Raw genomic sequence first — 22,857 nt, 5'->3', positions numbered from 1 at the left:
GGGGGAATTCGCAGATGCGAGTACCACGGTTTCATTTTGCGATAGTTTGGAGGATATTTATAAAATGTTAATGTAAACCTTTTCTAGTTAAAACAATTATGGTAATAGAAATAATAGGTATTTATCAACTAACGTTTTTTTAAATCCATAAATATGTACAATAACATAGAATGTAACCACTATTAGTATCTGTAATTAATACACCCATCTATATAGTACTATAAATTCTAAGCTTAGTTTTAATAACTACAAATTAATTCACACATGTTATCAGTTTTCATCAAACATAATACCTTTAATGATATAATTCAAAAATTTACTAAATAAATATTGTTAATATTAAGCAGATGGCCATTGTAGCTATTGCTATTAAGGATAATTTCTTTATAATAATAATATGCATTTATTAATGTATAATTTATGGTGATTTTTTACTGAACTTTAGTTTAAGTCGCAAGAAACGAATATGGCAACTATCGTAAATTTTTTGCAACAGACCTATATTTTTTAAATTTAATTAATTTTATTTAATAAATCTTTAATTAATTTGCTCTTGGAGTAAAGCAAAAAGATTATTCACGAAATAATGAAATATTAAGCAAAAATCAAAATTGTTCACACTTTGTAGTTGCCGATAATTTCTTTATGATAAACATATTAATATTAATAATAATAAAAATAGTAATAATATTAATAATAATAATAATAACAATAATATTAAAAAGTATTTCATTAATTTTAATGGTAATCTTTAACTGAACTTTAATTTAAATATCGAGGAACATATATGTCAACTATCGTATTTATTTTTGCTACACACCTCCAATTTTTAAAATTTTTCATAAAATGCTGTGATATATCTAAAAATTAACAGCACATTAATAAATTTGCTAGTAGAGCAAAGCACATATATATATATATTTAATTTCCTAAAGTATACATTTAATGGTAGTTAATCGAATACACTTGACCTTTTGAATGTTTTTATTCCTATGATAACGATATTTTTGTGATCGATATGCGAGAAGATCCCGATCTCTTCTCTTTACATATCATTTTAATTTAAGCATTCGATGCTTTAAAAACCTAGGAATAAACTCTCTTGAAATTAAATCGCTATTTGTTTACCTAAAAACAAAATATTAATCCGTTAATTAGTTCTCATTTCTATCGGTCCCTCGGCTTCGTCCGCATCCCTTGGCTTTTTCGCGTCCGCGGAGTGCGGTAACATTGTTTGCATTTTCGCTTTTGGCAAAGTAAAAGATTCGCGCGTGAAAATATTCCGCGCAGAAAGAAGTTAACAATCCAACTCTAATAATTATAGTACAGCAACAACAATATAGTTAAAAGTGTCTAAATATTGTTGGCCACCGAACGCGTGTAAATGTGCGCTGGATCGCGACCCGCCAACTGTGTAAAAACCGTTTTATTTTGCATGTCCAAAAAGGCGTGAAAATTTCGGCGCCTTTTGAGTTTTTGTCACTGGCTGGCTAGCTGGCTGGCGTTGTGAAATCTCCAAAGAACCGTTGCCTCCATCGCGAGGATTTATTTGTGTTGCAATTTTCGCGAAAATAAACTAAAGCTGCCAATATGCCGATTTGCAAGCGGGACGGCTTCGACCTGAATCAGAAGGAGGACAAGAACGTTACATTCCATGACAACGACCAGGTCTTTTGCTGCTACCTCACCAAGCGCATTTTTCGCGACTACGAGTAAGTGCATCCTATATTTCATGTCCCCTTGACCCCGCCTTCATCCTTGTCCCCGCCCCTGCAACCATCGAAAAGCGACGCCAAAACGGACACTGCGCTAAAGTATACAACAAAGCGACGCTGCGAGCGCATGCATGTGATGTACGTAAGGGTACATCACTATGTTGGCTGTGTGTGTAATACCGCGCGTGTGTTTGTGTGTGCGAGAGTCTCGTGGGCCTGGGGCACAAACAACGCTGTGGCGGTGGCGGGAACATTTACAGCTGCCGCCAGAGACAGCTGTTCCCACGGCGTTGCCACCTGGTGGGAAAATAGAGCGGGCCAAGCAAAAGTTTAAATATGTTTATCTTTACAATTTTCATTCTATAATAACTGTAAATTTTTTTTTTTTTATTAAATTATATTTAACTTTCCTGTAGCAATTACTTTCGGCACGTAATGGTGATCAACTCGACGGTATGGCAATGCGAGGCCACCGGCAAGGATAGCCTCACCTTCGAGGAGGCCCGAAAGAGCGAGCGGGCGGCCCGCAAGAAGATGGAGCAGTTCAAACACAGCCTACGGGCACCCGTGCTACTCGTAGTGGAGCATGCCTGCCAATCGGCGGTCAATACACTAAACTTGCTGGTGGCCAAGTTCCTGCGCAAGCGATACTTTATTGGCGAGGAGGTGACGGTGGTGGGGAAAAAGAACACCACATACAAGGTTGTGGGCATTAATATGGACCAGACCATACCAGAGCCCAGTAATGGCATCTACGAGGATACCGATACTTTGGTCTACCGCCTGCAAGCCCTCAAGGGCGATGCAACCACAGAGATCGATGTGCCCTTCAATCAGTTGCGACGAACACGCTTGGAGTTCAACATGGAAAACCTGGGCATGTTCATCAAGAGCAATGTTACGCGCGTGGATGGGTTGCTGCGACCTAAAGCCGATGCCTACAAGCAGTATGTGACGGATCCCGGCGTGAACTTCTCTACAATTTTCATTGGCAAAATGCCGCGCTATTCCCCCTCCAAGATCAAGAAGCCCGATGTCAAGAAACAGTCCACGCTGAATAAATTCATTGTGACCGATGAACAAACGGTGGCCAAATCCAAAGCCAAGGCCAAGGCGGATGCCAAGTCCCTGGCGGAGGAAATGGAGCGGGTGCGGCTGGAGAAGCAAGTGAGGCTGGTGCAAATGGAGCGGGAGAAGGCAGAGAAGAAGGCGCAGCTTCTCGAGCGCGTTAATATCGAATGCGATTCGCTGCTGAGCAAGACCGATGATCTGGAGCGATCCGATCAGAAACTGCTGCCCCGCTACCACCAGATTGTCACTTTTCTGCCAGAGCGAATGCTGGGCGATGCCTTTATGATGCGCGAATTTATGCACACTTACGCTGGCCTCCTCTCTGGTATTGAGGTTTTCCGCCAGAATATCAGCTTCTACGAGATGACCCGGGCGCTGACTGCGCGAGAGATTGCGGGACCGCTTTCGGACATTCTGCTTGTACTCCTGGGCACCGTTTTCGATCTGCAAAAGGAAGAGGAGGAGGAATGCTCTGTAACCTATGTGGATCGAATTTCCCAGCACTCGGAGCCGTTTCGCAGCATGTCGCAGGCCGCTCAATGTCACTACTATTCCAAGAGGCACTTCTCTTTCAAGGTAAACGAACTGCCGCTGGATGCATTGACCCTCAGTGAAGTCCTTCGTTTGCATCTCCTGGGCTCTGGAGCCGTGGTGAACGAGAAGGCAGAGCGTTGGCGGGTTATGTACCGCAATGGTTATTCGTCGAAAGAGGATCCCGGCCTGGAGCTGCGCCTCCAACACGCTCACATTTTGCGAGCATTGAAAAATCAACCCGTCTATCAGCTCAAGTTCAGGGATATAATGCATTTAATCCGATGCCTGATGTCCCAGATCCTCACCTATTCAGGAACCATTAATCTGATTGAGGAGCGTCTGGAGCAGACGGCAAAGGCCAAGCAGGAGCTGAGATCCCTCATCTCGAACGAGAATAAGCGTATTGCCGCCGTGGAGGTCAACAAAAAGAAGCTAAACCAGACGCATCAGCAGGCCATCGGTGGCGTGGAGCCTGCCAAGAGGGAGGCCATGGTGGATAAGCTAAACAAGAGCATTGCTGAACTGCACTCCCAGTCAGAGCATCAACATCGCAAGCACGAGCAGCAGTTGCTGCAGCTGCACTCCCAGCTGTTTAACTTTCTGGTTTATCTGGGTATGGATCGGTGTTACAGGAAGTACTATGTGCTGGAGTCCATGCCGGGCATCTTTGTCGAACATTCGACGGATAGCCTGGATTCATGTTTGGAGCAACCGCCGCTAAACAAGTCTCAGTCGGAGATAAGGCATCAGGCTCAGTTGCCCAAGAATCGTAAGGATTTGCGGATTTATCTGCTGAAACTTTACGGCGATGATGACAAGAGGACCAGGAGAAGCAATAAGCAGTCGTTGGAGAACAAGGAGAATCAGGAGCATCGTTTGAACGGCACTGTAGAGCACATGGAAGTGGATGCGGATCCTCCCACAGCTCCCACCCAATTCGAATTGATGATGTGCAGCGGTGATAAGCGTAACTGCATCGTTCACGACCCGAAGAATAGCCAGCGGCAGCGATGGTCATACATCTACAAGCCGGAGGAGATCGATGACTTGATACGGGGTCTCAATCCTAATGGTCTGCGGGAATCGGAGCTTCTGCAAGAGCTCTCAGTGATGCGTTCGCTCATCGAACAGCACGTTAAGACCTGCCCCACCGATGTCCTCCAACTGGAGGGTGAAGCTATGCGCAAGAAGTTCCTCGCCACCATGCACGCGGAAACCAATCGAAAGTATGGCGAGGCTAACTTTGGAGTCCCAGAAGGCACCGATTTGAATGAAGTGATGCGCCTGCATCTGGTGGATCGACTTCTGCAATTTGAAACCGATATATACACGGGAGATCTCGGCCGGCTAAAGGTCAAGGATATGGAGAAGTGGCGGAATGATTTGCTCACTGGACATTACGATCCCCAGGGCAAGGTGCAGTGGGGACCAGGCGGCAAGCTTGAGGATGAGGTGGCCAATGGCTCAACAGACAATGAGTCACATGAGGATCATGCGGAAGGTGCAGATGAGGAGAAAGATGGAGCACTGCTGGGTAAATACGCTAAGAAAGCATATCGTGATCCTGGGCATTCCTTGGTGGCCTCAGCGGATGAAGAACCCTCTGCAGATAGCGAAGATGAGTATGAGGAGGAGGCATTGCCCAGTGAGACTGAGATACCCAGCGAAGTGCACAACATGGCTTCGGCTCTGCTTCAAGTGGAGCAGGCCATTGGCAAGCGTTTCCTTAAAGAACCCTATGGCATGAAGAAGTGGGATCCCAAGCAGGAGGCTCTGAAGCTAGCCTGCGAGTCGCGTCTTCATCAGTGGGAGGTATCGTTGATGGCCAGCACCAGTTTTGCCCAGGTTTTCCTACACTTTAATGTCCTGCACGATTGCATCCAGTGGCGACGCTCAACCAACAAGTCGCTGTGCAAGGTGTGCCGGCGTGGCAGCGATCCCGAAAAGATGTTGCTCTGCGACGAGTGCAACGGCGGCACCCACATGTTCTGCATGAAACCCAAGCTAAGGAGCGTGCCGGAAGGCAACTGGTATTGCAAGGATTGCATCAAGGATCTCGGCCTGAAGAATGCACAAAACGAAAAGGACAAGAATCAGGCGGCAGCCAAAAAGAAGCGGAAGTTTATTGTCGAGGAGGATGATGAGCCCGAGGAAGATGAGGAGGAGGAGGATGACAATGATAATGATGAAGGAGAGGAGGAGCAAGAGGAGGAGGATGAAGAAGAGACAGCCGATGACAACAAGAGCGAGGCCTCATCTCGCACCTCAGTCAAGCTCAATGGTCGTCCAGCGCGAGGTTTACGGACAAGTTTGCGCGGCAAGCGGCTCACATCCAAAGAAATTGATGAGGAGATCAATGGTGATGCACAGAGCAGCGAAGCTGGAGATGAGGCTTCCTTGGTGGACAACGAGGAGGAGGAGGATTCGTAAGTTTTTCGTATATATTTTATATTTCTCTGATATATATTAACTTCCAATCTCTTGTCAAACAGTGAAGAGGAAAAGGTCTGCCAATCCTGCTTCTATGACGGCAGCGAAATCCGGTGCGTTCGCTGCAGTTTGTACTATCACCTGGAGTGCGCGCACCTCAAGCGACCGCCACGCTCCGAGTTTGTGTGCAAAAAGTGTAAGAATTCAGAGACACAACGTCCCAGACGCCGGCATAGTCACAGTGAGTGAAATAATTTGTTTATCTAGGAATCTTAACTATACTCTATATATTTATATTTTTTACTCCAGTGAATGGTGATAATGACGACGATGGCGGTGATCAGGATGAGCCACAGGCCAAACGCTCTCGCTCCTCCCGCACCTCAATGCGTCTCTCTCTCGATAAGTCCGCCCGCCAGAGCAATGGTAATAATAACAATAACAGCAGCACCAATAATAACAACCACCGGCGGAGCGGTCGGCGGACAAATGAGAGCAACCTGCCATTGAACAGTGCCGCCTTGTACGATCTGCTGGAGCAAATCATGAAGCATAAGGCGGCTTGGCCCTTCCTGCGACCGGTGTTGACATCGGAGGTGCCCGATTATCATCAGATCATCAAGACACCCATGGATTTGGCCAAGATCAAGTCCAAGCTAAATATGGGCGCCTATCAGCTGAACGAGGAGGTTCTTAGTGACATCCAGTTGGTGTTTAAGAACTGCGACATGTACAACGTAGAGGGCAACGAAATATACGAGTAAGTAAAACCACAATTTCCTCATTTGGGCTTCGATGTTAATATCTTTCTCTTTATCCTTAGTGCTGGCTGTCAATTGGAGAGATTCGTGATGGATTGCTGCAAGGAAATGCAGCTGCCGTTTAAGCCCAGCGACATGAACGAGGCGGAAGCCGCCGCTTGCTGAGTCGGCTGCCATCATAAAGCTGATCTCTGCCAGCCCATCCGATCGTGTGTAAATTAGTTAGCCGTAGTTCAGTTTGTTCCGTAGGCTTAAGCATAAAGAAGCATCAAATTTTCCCAGACTTAAGTGTAGTTTCTAATCTATGTTTAATTTTCGCAAGCAAGTTCAAAGTTCAGCGCAAGCACGCACACACACCTAGGCAAGCAAAAATTCGTTTCTGTTGGTTTTTCAAGACATTTGTATTTATGTATTCATAAATTATTGTAGACACAAGAATAACACAGGCTCCACTATCAATAAATGAAGTGAGTGAAAAATAAAACAACGAATTTAATTCTTTTATTCTTTTATAGTTTAATTTTAGTAAGGCTTAACCTAGACAGAGAAGCGTTAAATAAAAAATGACAACTTGTTTCGAGGCTAAAGCTAAAAAGTAAAACTGGGTAGTCGATGGTGGGGTAAACATTGAAGGAATAGAGATTAGTCTAACGAAAATACTTTGTTGATTTTAATTTGTTTTATTAACAAATGGTTCTGATTGTATTTCGAGTTTCTAAAACCTTTAAATCACATGATTTATTTGCAAAATGAGAGTATAAAAAAGGTTACGTGATGATGATACCGTTGGGTAGGGATGAACAAGTTTAATTTTTTGATATATCATTGTAAATTTTGTTAAATATCGGAAGTAAAGGTTTTTAAAATGAAATAAAATTTTGATAAACAAATTTATGGTCCATATATCGCAGTTAATATATTGGTTTAGCATCGAAAGAAAACTTTGAAATATAGAGAACTATTTGGTATTTGGCGATAAAATTATAAATATTCCAAAACTCTTTACCTAATTTATTTATTTACCGATTATAAGAGTCCGGTATATAAAGAAATTATTAAATTAATTAGAAATTAATACATATTCTTGCATCCCTACCTTTCAGTAATTAATACTTTCCATGAAAGCTATGCCTTATGTTTGATGTGTGTGGTGTGGTTTTAAGGGAGATCCAAATAGAACGATGGACAGCTATGTGTTTTATCTCTTATCAAAAATGAAAGTTTAGCCTAATGAAGCTGGTATGTACCATAGCTTAAATGTAATATGTTTATGTGTATGGTGCCCACAGCCTACATGGACGAAGATGTAGTCGAAGCAGTCGATTCCGTGTTGCACATATCCGGAACCAGACCATTGACGACACTCTTGGGCTGGTGATTGTGATTGGAAGTCAGCTGGCTATTATTGTTGGCCTCCGGTTCCGCTAGAAAGGGAAACGAATTGGATGTGCTGGGAGCCTGGGACAATTGCGCCTCCATGGAGGTCATCGATGTGGTGGTGTTGCTGCTGCAGGTGCTACTCCCACTGCTGCTGGTACTGGAGGTATCCTCGTCGTCATGAGCATTATGGTTGTTGTTATTATTATCCCCTATGGTTGGCTCCTCCTCGTCTCCGTCACTGCTATTGTGTGCCTCATCCTCCTCCTCCTCTTCCAGGTATTCAGAGTCATTGGAGTGGACACTATCGTCGTCTGGCTGGGATCTAGGAAGTTGCCGATGATTAGTACGTTTGTGTTTCAGAACTGCAACCCGCTGATGCAACTTCTTTCGCTTGCGACCGCTTGGCGCGAGGGTGGACTGCAGTGGGTCAACTGGAAAATGAGGATACGGTATTAAGAATTAGAAGGAATTTAATAATAATTAACTATAACTATACTTTTTCTATAACTCTACATTGAAGGTTGTTAAAAATCCTAAGCATAAACACCAAGTCATGGTTGGAAGTCAAGTTGTCGTCGGCGTAGAGTCAACAAACCCCAGACACTTGCCAATAATTGTGGGTAGCAAACCGCCCTAAGGTGTCAACGGTTTTGACACTAAGTAAACATTGGGTCAACAGGATGTCAACCCCACCCTTTAGTATTTTTATCCTATTGTTAGCTCCACAATCTCAGTTGCGGGTTCAGTAACCATTGATATGTCGGCGACTCTGCAGCTAATTATGCTGCTGACCCTTGGAGGAACCGTTGGTCAAGCCAATAATACGGACCACGACGAGATGACTACAGGCAAGTGTTTGCCTCCATTTTGTCCCAACTGGAGGGTGGCCTTGAGCTTCATTTAAGGAGTTACAAAGATGCAGACCTGGGCATTGTGCAGTTTGTGTTGAAGGAGGCCAGGAATTCATTGCAAATAAGTGTTTCTAATAAGAAAGAGCCTGAGAAGCAGGAGGAGTCTACTGCCATGCGGCATCATTTCTATCTCTTTACAAATATAGAGGAAATGCAACGTGTGCGGAGTAACCTCATCAATACCGATGGTTTTTATATACTGGCCTTGGAGAGTCAGTTTTCTGAAGATGATCAGGTTTTAAAGGACTTTATGGCCCAGATCTGGCTGCAACATGGCCATAGTCGCATTTACTATATCGATCTGAGTAGAGGTCGCATTCTTCTCTACAATCCCTTCCTACAGAGCATTGTGTTGGTAAAGGAACCAAAAACTTATGCTCGAATCTATCAAGATCTCAATGGTTATCCTTTGCGTATATATATCTTCGATTCAGTCTACTCCGCTGTGTTGGGAGATGGCGAAAACGAGAAGGTATTAAGCGTGACAGGAGCAGATGCCAAATTGGCCAAGATTGTGGCCAAACATTTGAATTTTACGCCGGACTATCTATGGCCAGATGATGAGTTCTTTGGGTGAGTTTGAAAAGTCCGAAATTTCTATGGATTTTTATCTTGAATTCCATTTTTCCAGCGGTCGCCTGGCGGATGGTTCATTTAGTGGCGGCGTGGGTCGTGCTCATCGCGGCGAAGTGGACATCATCTTTGCTGGATTCTTTGTCAAGGATTACCTCACCACCCAGATTCAGTTCAGTGCTGCTGTTTACACGGACGATTTGTGTCTCTATGTGCAGAAGGCCCAGAGGATTCCACAGTCCATCTTGCCACTCTTTGCTGTCCATAAGGATGTGTGGCTTTGCTTTCTGCTGGTGGGTCTTGTGGGTGCTCTGGTCTGGATCTTGCTGCGACTCCTCAATCTCAGACTAAACATCGAAAGGATACAGAATGAAGGACTAAGGAGTGACAGTTATTTGATGACAGCTGCCAGGCGCATCTTTATAGACACTTGGGTGGTCTGGGTGCGAGTGAATATCGTCCGGTTTCCACCCTTCCACTCGGAACGCATTTTTGTGGCTTCTCTGTGCCTGGTGAGCGTAATTTTTGGTGCTCTGCTGGAGTCCAGCTTGGCCACTGTTTACATTCGACCTCTGTACTATCGTGATACGAACACCATGAGGGAATTGGATGAACGCGGTCTACCCATATATATCAAGCATCCTGCTTTCAAGGATGACCTCTTTTCTGGCAGTGATTCGGAGGTGTATCGTCGGTTGGACGCCAAGATGATGCTGGTTGCCGAAGGCGAAGAGAGACTCATTGAAATGGTGTCCAAGAGGGGACATTTTGCAGGAGTAACCCGCTCTGCCAGCTTGGAGCTCAGTGATATTCGCTATGTGATGACCAAGAAGGTGCACAAGATACCCGAGTGTCCCAAGAGCTATCACATTGCCTATGTCCTGCCACGCCCCTCACCCTACTTAGAGGAGGTGAATAGGATTGTCCTGCGCCTGGTGGCCGCGGGAATCGTAAGTCTTTGGACGGGCGAGACCAAGGAGCGGGCCAAGTGGAGTATTCAGCGGTTTCCGGAATATCTAGCTGAGCTGGACGTGGGTCGATGGAAGGTGCTCACCCTCTCCGACGTCCAGCTGGCTTTCTATGCCCTGAGTATAGGATGTCTATTGGCTGCCGTAATGTGTCTGGCGGAGATCTTCCTAAGACGCAAGTGCAGCAAGTTGCGACAGAACAATAATAACACTATATGCCATAAGTTTGCCTTTTATAATTAAATTTGGATCCCTTTCTTTAAACTGCCTATTAAATATTCTATAAATAAATGTAAAGATCTCACCTGCTTTCAGTTCTTGTGTCCTGCGAGGACTCCTGGCAGTTTGACGACCCTGCTCTCTGGCTGCCGCCTCCGCCGATGTGGTGGGCAGCTCATCGTCCCCAAAGAGGCGATGTGTCTCCTCCAACCAATCACTGATCCGAGTCTGTGTGGCCGCCTGCTTCTGCTCGCCAAGCAGCCGCTGGAGTAGCTGGTCCACGCCGCGGGTCTGTCCAGTGGTGCCCCTAACCGCCAGTTGGAGCAGAGCCCGCCGCTTCTTGGCGATTAGGTAGAATATTCGATTGGGATGAGTCTGCCAGCTAAGTTCACTCACATTGGGCGTGTCGTTGTCCTGCTCATTATCCTGCTCCTGATCATTGGTCGATGGATGTTCATGATTAAGATGATCCTGATCCTCGCGTTCCTCATCGCTGGGCTCCTCCGTGGCCGAACTGAGCTCAGTGCGCTCCGTGGAGGTATCCGAGCTGGTGCTGGAGCTGCTCTGGTTGTCCACAGTGCTCCACGACTCCAGTTCACGCTGGACCAGAGTGTCAAAGAAGGCCAACATCACCTGATCTTCGTCAGTGTTGCGAGCACTAAAATCCTGGGAGACATGATCCGAGGAATTGCGATGCAGGGCGCGAGTGCAATAGGGCAGCTCCTCGGCTTGGGTAAGGGATCCCTCCCAGCCCTGCTGGGCAAAAGGGCTCCACAGCTTAAGAGGGAGCAGAAATATGGAAATATTAATTCAAAGATTCCTAAAGCATTGCTCAACTTACTTTAATAATCTTCTCCACGCCCGAGGAGGCGAGCAGACAGCGCTGACGATTATAGCGCACCTGGTTCACTATGGATCGGTGGCCAGTGAGGATAACCGGTGGAGTGTCCACCCATTGGTTCTTCTCCTCCACTAAAAGAAGGAAAACATATATCTTATATGCAATTTACAAATTGATTTAGATAACTCACAATCCACTCCATCCATTCGCCAGATGAACATGTTAAAGTTATCCGAACCGGAGACCACCAGCTCATCCTGTGGCCCCGCAAACGTGCAGCTCTTCATGGTGCAGGAGTTGAAGTATTCATCATGATAGAATGTGGCCACAGGCTCTGGTGATCCAGGACTAAAGAGGATCGGTGGCAGACGGCGGTGCAGGGTCAGGAGCAAGGTACCATTACAATTGAACCGAACACTCATGCAGCTGGGCGTCTCCGGTATGTAATTGTACTGGCACAGAGCTCTGATTTAATAAAAGATCATACAGAATTAGTATCTTTATATGGTTAGGAAACCTTAAGAGAAACTCACTGCTGATGATGCCTCAGGTCCCAGAGCATGGCTCCTCGCTTGGCATTGGCTGTGGCCAGAAAGTTCCCATTTAATGGATGAAATTCCACGGCATTGAAGGGCGTCCTGAATTTGGCAATGGCCAATGGGTCGGATTTGCCTACCCTTAAGTCATACACTAGGATCTCGCCGTGCTCTGTGGCCACGCTGAACAGATGGCCACTGGTCCTGTCCACACTGAGGCCGTAAACGGGGCCATCGTGCGAGAAGTAACTCAGGAGTTTGCCACTTTTAATGGGGAAAACGGAAGAGAGAAATAGGTTTGAAAAATATTTCAATTATTAAAAGTATTTCTACAGATATTTCTATATACTCTAATTAATTTATTAATATTATTTTTCATTATTTCCATATCATTTTACCCTTGCTGGGTATTATAATTTTAGTCAGAAGCACATAAAACTGTGAAGGTTTCGTTTCCGACCCTATAAATTATATATATTCTTGATCAGCATCGAGAGGAGAATCAATTTAGCCATGTCCGGAGAAACAATTTTTTTTGAAATTTTTTCAAAATTTTTTAAGGGGTCAAAATTGTGAAAAATGACAAAAAAATCTTTTTTTTTTTAATTTTAAATTGACTATGCAGAATTATCAATCTAATAAAAACAACCATTGGAAAGCTTTCCGAATTAAAATTAATGCATTTTTGGCTTAGTTATGCATTTTTTAAACTTTAGATTTTCGAAAAAGTGGCATATAAAAAATGTAAATAAATACCGATTCAATCGATTTGTTTCCTTAGTCCCTTTCTTGTTTTCTTTAATTCTCATTTATTTATTATTAAATCCAGTTAGGTATACCTTATTTATTGTATGTATTATTAATAAATTTGTATAATTTAATCATTTTCAATAGTTTAAATTTGAAATATATTCATTTATACTCGTTTCCTTAAGGAATTTTATTCTTTTTAAAACGAAATAAGGTCTGTATAATATTATTATTTATAGCCCTTTTAGTAGACCAAGAAAAAATACTTTAAAAAATCCATTATTTAATAATTAAATACTTACGTGAGCAGATCATGTTGGATGACCAAATCATCATTTCCTCCGGACAAAATATACGAGTTCTGGATGTCGAAACCCAGACAGAAAATATTGCTGGCATGCTTCTCGTTCATAGACCGGGGTTTCCCCAATTGGGAAACCACCTCCCTATCGATATTCCACAGCAAAACACGCTTGTCATCGCCACCTGGAGGAATACAGGGAAATTAGGATCGGAGTACCAACAGGTTGCCGGCACCAACACTTACCGGAGGCCAGGAACTGTCCACCATGACTGAACTCCAAGGCATTCACGCAGCCATAGTGACCGGTTAGGTTGCGCTGATAGAGATTCTCTGCGGCACTGAGACGCTGCCGGAAGATGGCAGCGGGCAGGTGGCCAGCCACCAGTTGGTTCTCCCGCTGGCCCAGGGCCAGGTCCAGATTCCGGGTCTCCAAAGAGCGCAGGTTCTGCCACAGGCTCATTATTCCGATTGGGATTTGGTCAAAGATTTGGATTTCTTTGGGGAGTTTCTCACAAGGCGAGCTGGGAATTTGGATATCGCTGTGGCTTCCAGGGGACCAGCGAAGCACACATATCGCCCCTCACTTCACCTCACACTCCCACCGTTTGCCGCTGCTACTGCTACTTTTCTTCACTTTTTCACTCGATAGAATCTTGCCTGCAAACTCTTATTTTTCACATTTAAACAATCACTTAAACGGCCAGAAAATGATGGTGAAAATTATGGAAAAGCTGCTAAAGTATAGCCACGAAATTTGACCTGCGACGGACTGGTTTAATCATCGCTGCTCGCTCCCCTAATCAAAATGTTTTTCAGAAAGTATACAAACCGAGAAACCAACAAAACAGCTGTTCGCCCAACCAGCGACAGTGGGGCAAGACCGGTCAAAAAGTGGCCTCACCTTGGGCTCAAGGGGACAAAACTACTATATATTAAATTCACGATTCCTTAGCGATTTATTAAAAAAAAAATACTTCTATCTAAAGTCTTGTTAGGTTTCTACAACGATTGAGTTCTGCTGGAAAAGAAGCTTTTGACAAAGAAAACAAATTGAAATATTTATGGTTACTTACTAGATACTTCTTTTGTTTACTATATCCACAGGGTAGGAGTAGAATATATTTTATTTGTCGTAAAGTAAATATTCCTCTTATTATTATTAAAGTATTGAACTTAAGAAAAGCAAAAGGAAAGTTGTTTCAGCTGCCAAAAACCCCTAATGCCAACGCATGATTGTCACACTTATAACTTTTGAGCTCTCGATATTTATCGCAATTAAATATATATTTAGTAAAAAAAATCCCATAAAATATACTTAAAATCTAAACATAAATAAGCTTTAATCACTTTCAGTAAAACAACTAATTTATTTTTCAGCATAGCTTAAGAATATACAGAGGTAAATGCTTAAATATTTTTGAGCCCCCTCAATGCTTCGTAATATTCTCTGATATCACCTGCAATTATCAGATTTATAAAACTCGCCGCTATTCAGGTATTTTTCAGGTATTGTCTTCATTGTGACGTTGGAAATACATGCGGGAAAAAGGGAAAATATCACACACTAAACTACTATATAGTAAAATCATCTATAAAATCACGCTGCATCCCTGGATGTGTCAGCAGCTGGTCTCCGCCGCCTGGAACAGATTCGAGTAGTTAATGGCAAAGAATATGGCCACCGCACCGATGGCCGAGCCCAGCTGAGTGATGGCACCCACCCAGACCAGGGACTGACCTCCCTGCGCCCTCATCACAGTGGTAATGCCCAACTTCGTATAGCTAACGATTCCCACCAGCAATGTCCAGGCGGTGACCACCAGCACAGCGCCCACGGTTTGATCATGGAGCGGCGGCAGGGGACTCAAAGCTGCTGTGGTGAAAACATAGCTGGTCAGCAGACCCGTCAATATGGAGAGCACTGTGATGAGGCGCAGCGATGTGAAATGCAGAAACATGGCCATAAAGCAGGCAACAGGATTGGCAATCACACTGAGTGTGGCCGCCAAATGGTATGCATTGGATCCGTATGGAGCACTGGAATAGGACTGAATGCTGCCAAACATTCCGTTACTGAACAGTGAGATGGCTCCGATCAGGAGGAGCATATAAGTGTACTGCCCCTTGGTAAGCTTCTCCACTTTGTCCGACTGCTGCTGGTTGTCCGCCTCTCCGTAGACATACTTGTTGCCCTCGGTGACCGTCACCTCAGCATATTCCCTCCTAGCCACGGACAGGGAATTGAGCAGGGTGTAGCCCACATAGCTGAGCACCATCAGGCCGAAGAGGATGAGGAAGAACACTCGGGTATCGAAACGTGGCGGCGTCTTCTGCAGCGCGTAGATAGGATCTCCGGATTCCGTTACATTCACCACAGTGCACTCGCCGCTCTCACCGATGCCCTGGATCAGAGCGGTAACACTGGGCAGCAGGCCGCTCAGTCCCTCGCCGATGAAGTAGGTGACCATATACTGCTCCTTGAAGCGACCCATGTAGGGCATGAAGAGCACGGAACTGGTGCAGGCATTCACAGCCGTAAAGCACGTCAGCACGAATAAGGCCACACTGTGATCTGTCCCGCCGACCGGAGCAGTTCGATTGTAGAAGAAGGCAGTCAGCAGGCAGGAGATGCCACCCACTAGGAGCACGCCATGGATGGTCCAGCCATCGTTTAGCTTCTTTGGTGAATATTTCTGGATGGCCGTGTAGAGCAGGGGACCCAAGTTGCCGATCTGCACCATCACGCTGAGGTAAGAGGGCAGACTCCAGCCCTCGGGGGCTTCGTCCACCAGCAGAGGTAGTTGTATAAAGGTTCCATTGACGCCCAGCCAGGTGCCAATGCCAAAGAAGATGGCCAACAGATCGACGATCCAGCTGCGGTCTTTGAATTTCGAGCCCAACTCCATGGTCTGTTTCTTGGGACTTCCCCAGTTGAGGAATAAGCTCAGTTCACTTTTCCTCACCTCAAGTGGAGGGCATCTGTTGGTGGGAAAATTGAAGATTAGAGATTAGTTTTGTAAGAAACGTTTAAATAAGATAGAAAAATCTGTTCCAAAGGGTTACAACATCCAAAAAATCCTCTATCTTATCTTATAATAACTTCTTTTTATAGAAATGTAGGTCACAAGAATACTATGAACAACATTAAAAAAAGTTTTCATTTAAATAAATAATTTGTAAGCTAAACTAGGGTTAATATTCTGTTAAAATCAAGCACATAAACACTATTTAAAGCTTGCTACATTGTAGACTACTATATGATATTTTCTTAGGTTTATGACTCTACAAATCAGAAACGTTTATTTGGTGTTAATTTTGCTCAATGCTTCAGATAAGGTTTTAAAAACTCATTATTATCAGGCAGCTTGTGGCATTTACAGTTCATTATATTTGTCTTTTGGACAGATAACCAAGTAATTGCGATTAAAAGAGTGTTCTGTGGTTTAACATTACATATTTGTAGGCTGAGAGAATGTTTACACTAAGAAAAAAATATAAAATAAACTATTTAATGCTATTTAAGCAATAGCTTTAATATTTATAGATCTTATGATATGGGAAACTTAATACTGAAAGTAACTATATATCTTGTTAAAAGAAATGTATCAATACATTTATTTATTTCCTTCTTCCCATTCTCCCATTATAACATCTTTAATTGTTTTATGTTAAATACCACTTATCAAAAATAATTATAAAATTTCCCCACCATAATCGGTTTGATTGGATAGCCAATTATAAAAAACAAAAACTCCAAGTTCCTTGGATATATCTATCTCTCGCCTAATCTTATTTTCGAGTGATACTATATATTGAGTGCTGTGCCGGTGGTCACATACGATCCGCATCTAATCTGCTAATTCAATTAATTTGTGACCATATTCCCATGGAGTGCCGTTGTCTGCACGTATCTGGCTGAAGACGATAAGAATCGCAATCGGAAACTGAATCCACTTTAACCCCAGACCAATAACTAACCTAATTAATTACAAAACTTTATCCTTTGGATAGTATTGTTTTGCTTGGAGAAATTTAATGTATCTTGTAAAAATGAACATCCTTGAAATTGCATTTTCAATATGAAGATTAACAGAGATGGAGTTTATAAAGTGACCTAATTATTACTTCTTTTTTCTTAATTTTTTAGTATTCTGAATTTTAAAATGTATGAATTAGTTTTCGTAATATTTTTGAAGTCTCAAAAATATTACATTATCCAATATGTTATTAAATAAAAAGAATAATGTTATAATTTCGAAGGTACTTTAAAACAGGGTCAGTATTTTAAATCACAATTTCCCTTACATTTTTTAAAGGTTTAAACTTTTAAATGCTGTATTTTTTTGAGGTAAAAGCACCTTAGGGAGAAAATGGGTTAAATGTTGATAACGTTTAAGGGTAATAAAGATGTGTCTAACTATTTTGAGAAACTATTTTAAACTCGTGTTTTAATAGCAAAACGAGTAAAAACAATACCAGATTGTGGCTACATTTCTTTTTGTTTTACTACTTTTAAACCTTTACAAAATAAAATAAAAATGTATTATAAAATAATAAATGTAACGAGCTGTAAGCTATATTTTTGGTTTAAAGAAGAATGTAGGGTTTCTTTAAACGATATTAAAAAGATGTCACTATTATATGCTATTTTATTGATTTATTATTGGCGAAGAGAAAATCGGGTTAGCATAAGTACTTTGCTAAACAAAAATATAACTTATCAATGTTTGTATTATGAAGTGAGTTACTAAAGATGAAATAGTGTCTATAACTTTCAATTTTTATAAACAAAACACCTACTATGTATATGGAAATTTTCCCCAATAAATAGTAAATGGTTCACTGAAAACTTATCTTTGACCTTATGGGGTTAAAATTGCACAGTCATTAGATATTTATGGTCATTAATCATAAAACCAAATTGGGAGAAAGATACTAAGAAAGCTTTAAAGCCCGACTCCAAAAACTGGTTTTCGCTCTAAGCCTCTCTCTCTCTTTCTCATCGATAAAAGCGTCAGCGAAAAACCAAAATAAAGCCAATGGTAGCAAAAAACTAAAGTCTGATTTTTGAGGCCGCTTACCTGTCGAAATCTTCCACCGTCGAGACCACGCCGTAGACTGGCCCCGGGGAAGCATTACCAGAGGCAACTCGGGTCTTGCTCTGCACCTGGTACCTGCTCATTTTCGGAGTGTTCTCTTCCAAATTAATTTATGATCTCCTCGGCGATAAGATTTCTTGATTCGCAGTCCTCGTAGCCACTGTGCCGTCTTGTACTATGGGATGCCCAGGCAAAAAGCGTTCCAGTTTCAGCCTCGTATCGATTTTAATAAAATCAATTGGCAAAAATACCATCAATTGGTGGGGTTAATTAACTTCCGTAAGGGCCGGAGGCTCCGCAAATAAATAAATAAATACAAAGTCGAAGCTCCAAATTTCCCACCGAAAATATGTCTCCTTCTTATGCAATTTTGTTATTCGAGTTTTCAGTGGCGCTGTCAATGGATGCGGGTGACGGAATATCGAGGTGATATAGAGGAAAAGCTGGAGAAAAGTGCAACCAGCTTCGACGTATTTTATTGGCCATTTGAAGGGGCAAATCACGGAATTTAAACTTTTTTGAAATAAACAAGAACGAGAACTAACAGCTGGCGGCGAACAGCTGTATTCTAGCGCACGTGCGGCGAATTTCATGCAACGAAGCGAATTTAAAGTGTCAGCGCCAATGTTGAGCAGTATTTCAGTATGACCATTTTCCGGTAAAGTAGGCGGGCATTTGCATTTATTTAAAAATAAATTTAAAGTTTTTTAAGATTGTGATCTTTTCAATCTAGATACTATAAACCCATATTTTATTGAACATAAATATGCTCGAGATATTGCAGTACAGGAGATGGAGGCTTAAAGCACTCAGGACACTACCTTTTAATCACATAAAGCATACATAATTACTATTCAAATCCAAAAATTATTACATTATATTTGATATTTAAACGCATACTAAACCCTTAACCTTTTCCTGTTCCGTCTCCACCTCCGACACCGAGACATTATCCGGCGCTGGCTCGTTCAAATTGTCCACCAGATCACCCGTGTAGAAGAGCACTGCCTTCGGCACGATTTGTGTGCGCAGGAGGAAGCCCACCTCGAAATCGTTGCCCAGGATCTGCTTGGTCTTCTCATCGGCAAGGGACAAATCCATGACTTGCGGTGGAGCAAAAAAGCGGAAGAAGGATTCGCGAGGCATCACCTTGGTGCGAGGACTTCGTCGCCTTCGGCTCTCCACAGTTTGTAGCGTCAAATTAAAACCATCCCGCCAGTGGATATGACAACCCTCGCAGCGCATAATCTCGGGACCCTCGTAGAGAAAGGGGAACTCCTGGTCCGCCGAGTTCTGCAGGAAATACCTCTTGGTCAGCAGCAATGAAGAGTCATGCAGGTAGCCATTCGGTTGAAACTGAAAGCAGACCGTATAGCTGTCCTGATCGTAGCCCAAGCGCACATCCTGCAGGCACTCCAGCAGCGGTTCATCGTGCTCCTGGACTAGCTCCGACAACAAAGGCACATTCCGAAACACAGTCAGCCAGAAACGAGGAACACCCAAGGCATTAGCCGGCACAGGCAGAATTTTGCTCCTCAACTGACGCAGCTCCTCGTTATTCTCCAAGTCCAGATGCAATGAATCAGCCTGATCCTCCTGACAGCAGGGGTCTTCATTTTGCATCGGTGGCTCCACAATCCCATTCAAAATGTTCTTCCTCGCATCGAAAACGGCGCAACTCTGACCGTAGTATCGCCTTTCCAACTCATAGACTTCCCGATAGAACTGCTCCGAAATGCGCACCTGTTGCAGCTGATTCAGTTTCAGGGCCCGTATCCGGTTCTGAACCTTCTCTGGCAATTGACTGACCATATGTCGGAGGAAGGCCTTTCGGGTATGCACGGGCAAATCCGCTGGACTGGGCGCTGGTTCGCAGATATTGGTTGATTCTCGGATATCCAGCGATTGCACAGATTCACTAATCCCAGCGGTCTTCGCTTCCGGCTCTTGAGTTCCTCCGGGTTGGAGTAACTTATTTGGACTTTTTTCTAGACTTAACATATTACAATTTGTTATGAAAAACAAACCACTTGAAATTTTGTGTATTTTCTATTAATTTTTAAATGTTTTTAAAGCTTGGCACCCTGGATTACGAGTTTTGTATATAGAAATGTATAGATTTTTCAGGTACAGAAGTTGTTTCCTTTGATAAACAATCATAGAGAACTAAAAAAATAATAATTCCAATTATTTTATACATTTTTCCACTTGTACATTTGAAATTGTTGCGCAGTGTCTTTTATTTATGTTAAAGCAATCAAAGCCAGCTTAAAAACCAATCCCCTAAAAACTTAAAATGAATGCAAAAATGTTTGATGCAGCTACTTTGGCATGCCTGTCACGTAAGGCATACCACAACTGCAGCCTGTTCCATCCTATTGCGAGCAGAGCTGCTGATACCAGCGCTTGCTTTCCCGACACTTTGGATTGGTGCACATGGGGCAGCGCATGAGGAACTTGGGATTGACTGCCTGCTCCGACTTGAGGTGATCCGCCACAATGTTGCTCAGGGCGTCAATGAACAGCGGATGGTCATTGGGGGCTGCCGCACGTCGGATCTCCTCCACGCCCACCTCCTTGGCCAGCTCGTCGCAGTACTCAATATCCAGTTCATGCAGCGTTTCGATGTGCTCGTTAACGAAGGCGATGGGCACCAAGATGAAGTTCTTTAGGCCTTGCTTGACATAGCCCTGGACAGAGGAAAAAGGTTAAATACTTTTTAAAGTATATATGAAATGGGTGACATTACCTTGATGGCATCGTCGGTGGCGGGTGCCAGCCAGGGCAGCGGTCCCACCTTGGACTGCCAGGCAAGGCTGTACGGATTCGTTTGGCCCAGCTCCTGCATAACCATATGCACACTGGCCCCGATCTCCGAGGGATATGCGTCGCCTCGACTGACAGCTTTCAGGGGCAGGGAATGGGCAGTGAAGAGAATGACAACATCGTTACGCTTCGTCTCAACGAACTTGGCCAATTCATCGCGGATGCGCTGGGCAAAGGTTTTGATCAGAAGCGGATGAGTGCCCCATCGATCGATGATGCTCCATTTGATGTCAGAGGGCAGGTTGCTAGAAGGAGATACAAGTTTATAATACAAGCAAATCTCCTAAAGAATCTGTACATACGTGTTGCGGTAATGGGTGAAGATGGAGTTGAAGCTGGAACCGGAGGTGGCGCAGCTGTATTGTGGATACTGCGAGAACAGGACAAGGCGCTCTGGTTTGTCTCTAAAAAAGAGAAGGATTATTTCATGACCTCTTTCGCTGTTTACATCACTCACTTTTCAATCTCGGCCAGCGTGTTTTCCGTCAGCGGATTCACATAACGGAAGCCCACATAGTGCTTGTGTGGCGCCGTCTCCGGTGAGATCTTGTCCAGCTTCTCGCACATTAGTTTGCCCTGCAGCTCCGTCCACTTGAGGATCGGTGATCCGCCGCCAATCTCCTTGTACTTCTTCTGCACCTCAGGCGTCCGCCGTTGGGCGATCCACGGTCCTAGGCGGCTCTGGACGGGCAGTTGGATCATGTCGCGGTCCGTCATAATACGCAGCAGGTAGTCGTGCACCTGGTCCGTGTGCTGTGGACCCCCCATGTTGAGCATGAGAACTGCAGTCTTCGGTTGCGGCTGACCACTCATGTTGCGAACACTGCCGGCCAGGTTGCCTGTTTGGAAACATAATGTTAACAGTGCTTTGCTTTATATTCATTTTCATGTACTCACTGGCCAGCCTGCACAGGTTTCTGTTATGCATAAACATTGTGTTTTGCTAATAAATTGTGTTGCCTAAAAATATTGCACTTTTTACCAAATGACAACCGGAAAGTTGAATAGTGTTGAGTAACGTCAAGGCGCGAGTTCATCGCTCTTTGGTTGTTTAAATAAACCAATCAGTATAGTAGTTCCGTATAAGTTTTGTATAATAAAGGAAAATTTATATACAAAATTTAATTAGGAATTTGTTTTGATTTAATTAAAGTGCAATACAAAAGCCTTAAAAATCGGTGTTGAATACCGCGCGCATTTCAAATATAGTTCAACCGAGCACCGCATTGCCAACCATCTCAAAATGTGGTATTTTTGGTATATTGCTTCTGCTCATTACTCACAAATGCGATGTATTTAAAAAAGCACAAATTATCGTATTTTTAAAGTTAACACAACAAAATAAGTTTATTTATAATATTTCATTCACAATTTAATTCGATAGAATTATTGAAATCTCATTTACATGCATTAACCATTTACAATTAAATAAAAATACCAACTTTCCTTGCAACGGGACCTTTTCTGCGACTGCGCCTCTGTGTGCAACGGTAAAAGCTGCCAGTCGTGCAGTCTCTCTCTCGCACGTTGCATTTTACGCTTATCGTTCGCTGCGAGTGTTTCGTTGCCTGTCCCCAAGTTCTCCATTCAGCGGAAATTTTTTTGAGCCATTTAAGTAAATCCAACCAGAGTTCGAGGACAAAAACACAACAAACAACGTATGTAAAGTGTATGAAAGCTGAAAAATATGAAAAACATAACCTAAGTGCCGTGAAAACATAAGAAACAACCGCCGCAGCAAAGTGAAAAAAGCAGTGGGAGTTGGAGTGAGTGTGAGAGAGTGACAGGGAAGGAGCACCACGCAGCGGTGGTGGGTGTTCGTATTGGTATTCGTGTTGGTGTTATCGCCAGCAGCAGTGAGTTGCTCCAAATTCGCGGCGTCGGCGCAGAGGATAACTCTCTCCCACTTTCTCCGGCGCTTCTCTAAACGGAACAGGAT

At 43.5% G+C, this 22,857-nt stretch overlaps 6 protein-coding genes across 6 annotated transcripts; 2 read left to right on the top strand and 4 right to left on the bottom strand.

Moving 5' to 3' along the window:
- Nucleotides 1–1,047: 1,047 nt before the first annotated feature.
- Acf (ATP-dependent chromatin assembly factor large subunit) lies at nt 1,048–6,995 on the top strand. The gene is made up of 5 exons (XM_020942927.2): nt 1,048–1,712; nt 2,132–5,746; nt 5,813–5,991; nt 6,060–6,510; nt 6,574–6,995. The coding sequence occupies exons 1-5, from the start codon at nt 1,591–1,593 to the stop codon at nt 6,674–6,676; spliced, it is 4,470 nt and encodes a 1,489-aa protein (XP_020798586.2). The 5' UTR covers nt 1,048–1,590; the 3' UTR covers nt 6,677–6,995.
- On the bottom strand, nt 6,894–14,008 carry LOC110176538 (DDB1- and CUL4-associated factor 5). The gene is made up of 8 exons (XM_020942928.2): nt 13,823–14,008; nt 13,237–13,752; nt 12,992–13,175; nt 11,937–12,203; nt 11,594–11,868; nt 11,404–11,534; nt 10,649–11,339; nt 6,894–8,322 (listed from the first exon to the last, which is right to left on the bottom strand). The coding sequence occupies exons 2-8, from the start codon at nt 13,451–13,453 to the stop codon at nt 7,802–7,804; spliced, it is 2,286 nt and encodes a 761-aa protein (XP_020798587.2). The 5' UTR covers nt 13,454–13,752; nt 13,823–14,008; the 3' UTR covers nt 6,894–7,801.
- Ir100a (Ionotropic receptor 100a) lies at nt 8,575–10,617 on the top strand. Its single transcript, XM_020942876.2, is given in 3 exon segments — nt 8,575–8,729; nt 8,732–9,375; nt 9,434–10,617. Coding segments are annotated over 3 exon segments (1,878 nt in total). The 5' UTR covers nt 8,575–8,648; the 3' UTR covers nt 10,587–10,617.
- Nucleotides 14,009–14,340: 332 nt separating the features above from the next.
- Nucleotides 14,341–18,695, bottom strand: Rift (Riboflavin transporter). Its single transcript, XM_020942776.2, has 2 exons — nt 18,075–18,695; nt 14,341–15,972 (listed from the first exon to the last, which is right to left on the bottom strand). Exons 1-2 carry the CDS (start codon nt 18,173–18,175, stop codon nt 14,613–14,615), a joined length of 1,461 nt encoding a protein of 486 aa, XP_020798435.2. The 5' UTR covers nt 18,176–18,695; the 3' UTR covers nt 14,341–14,612.
- A 175-nt stretch (nt 18,696–18,870) lies between these two features.
- On the bottom strand, nt 18,871–20,168 carry LOC110176473 (nucleosome assembly protein 1-like 1). Its single transcript, XM_020942832.2, has one exon. The coding sequence runs from the start codon at nt 20,091–20,093 to the stop codon at nt 18,981–18,983; it is 1,113 nt and encodes a 370-aa protein (XP_020798491.2). The 5' UTR covers nt 20,094–20,168; the 3' UTR covers nt 18,871–18,980.
- A 114-nt stretch (nt 20,169–20,282) lies between these two features.
- Nucleotides 20,283–21,958, bottom strand: FeCH (ferrochelatase, mitochondrial). The gene is made up of 5 exons (XM_020942805.2): nt 21,816–21,958; nt 21,376–21,757; nt 21,221–21,322; nt 20,842–21,163; nt 20,283–20,782 (listed from the first exon to the last, which is right to left on the bottom strand). Exons 1-5 carry the CDS (start codon nt 21,850–21,852, stop codon nt 20,468–20,470), a joined length of 1,158 nt encoding a protein of 385 aa, XP_020798464.1. The 5' UTR covers nt 21,853–21,958; the 3' UTR covers nt 20,283–20,467.
- Nucleotides 21,959–22,857: the final 899 nt, after the last annotated feature.

The sequence above is a fragment of the Drosophila serrata genome, unplaced genomic scaffold (assembly GCF_035046125.1).
Source record: "Drosophila serrata isolate PLE 108 unplaced genomic scaffold, ASM3504612v1 contig_376, whole genome shotgun sequence".
Taxonomy (NCBI): domain Eukaryota; kingdom Metazoa; phylum Arthropoda; class Insecta; order Diptera; family Drosophilidae; genus Drosophila; species Drosophila serrata.
The sequence above is the reverse complement of the archived record's forward strand: the minus strand, read 5'-3'. Positions and strand labels throughout refer to the sequence as shown.

Excerpts from the sequence above, each read along its gene's own strand:
- FeCH (XM_020942805.2), bottom strand. The coding sequence starts at position 21,852 with ATGTTTATGCATAACAGAAACCTGTGCAGGCTGGCCA. Across the intron at positions 21,323-21,375 it reads ACGCTGGCCGAGATTGAAAA|AGACAAACCAGAGCGCCTTG; the intron begins GTGAGTGATGTA and ends TCTCTTTTTTAG. Across the intron at positions 20,783-20,841 it reads CCACCGACGATGCCATCAAG|GGCTATGTCAAGCAAGGCCT; the intron begins GTAATGTCACCC and ends TCCTCTGTCCAG.
- Rift (XM_020942776.2), bottom strand. The coding sequence starts at position 18,175 with ATGAGCAGGTACCAGGTGCAGAGCAAGACCCGAGTTGCCTCTGGTAAT. Across the intron at positions 15,973-18,074 it reads ACGGTGGAAGATTTCGACAG|ATGCCCTCCACTTGAGGTGA; the intron begins GTAAGCGGCCTC and ends TCCCACCAACAG.
- LOC110176473 (XM_020942832.2), bottom strand. The coding sequence starts at position 20,093 with ATGTTAAGTCTAGAAAAAAGTCCAAATAAGTTACTCCAACCCGGAGGA.
- LOC110176538 (XM_020942928.2), bottom strand. The coding sequence starts at position 13,453 with ATGAGCCTGTGGCAGAACCTGCGCTCTTTGGAGACCCGGAATCTGGAC. Across the intron at positions 11,869-11,936 it reads GACCTGAGGCATCATCAGCA|AGCTCTGTGCCAGTACAATT; the intron begins GTGAGTTTCTCT and ends TTATTAAATCAG. Across the intron at positions 8,323-10,648 it reads GACACAAGAACTGAAAGCAG|TTGACCCACTGCAGTCCACC; the intron begins GTGAGATCTTTA and ends CTCATTTTCCAG.
- Acf (XM_020942927.2), top strand. The coding sequence starts at position 1,591 with ATGCCGATTTGCAAGCGGGACGGCTTCGACCTGAATCAGAAGGAGGAC. Across the intron at positions 5,747-5,812 it reads AACGAGGAGGAGGAGGATTC|TGAAGAGGAAAAGGTCTGCC; the intron begins GTAAGTTTTTCG and ends CTTGTCAAACAG. Across the intron at positions 6,511-6,573 it reads GAGGGCAACGAAATATACGA|TGCTGGCTGTCAATTGGAGA; the intron begins GTAAGTAAAACC and ends CTTTATCCTTAG.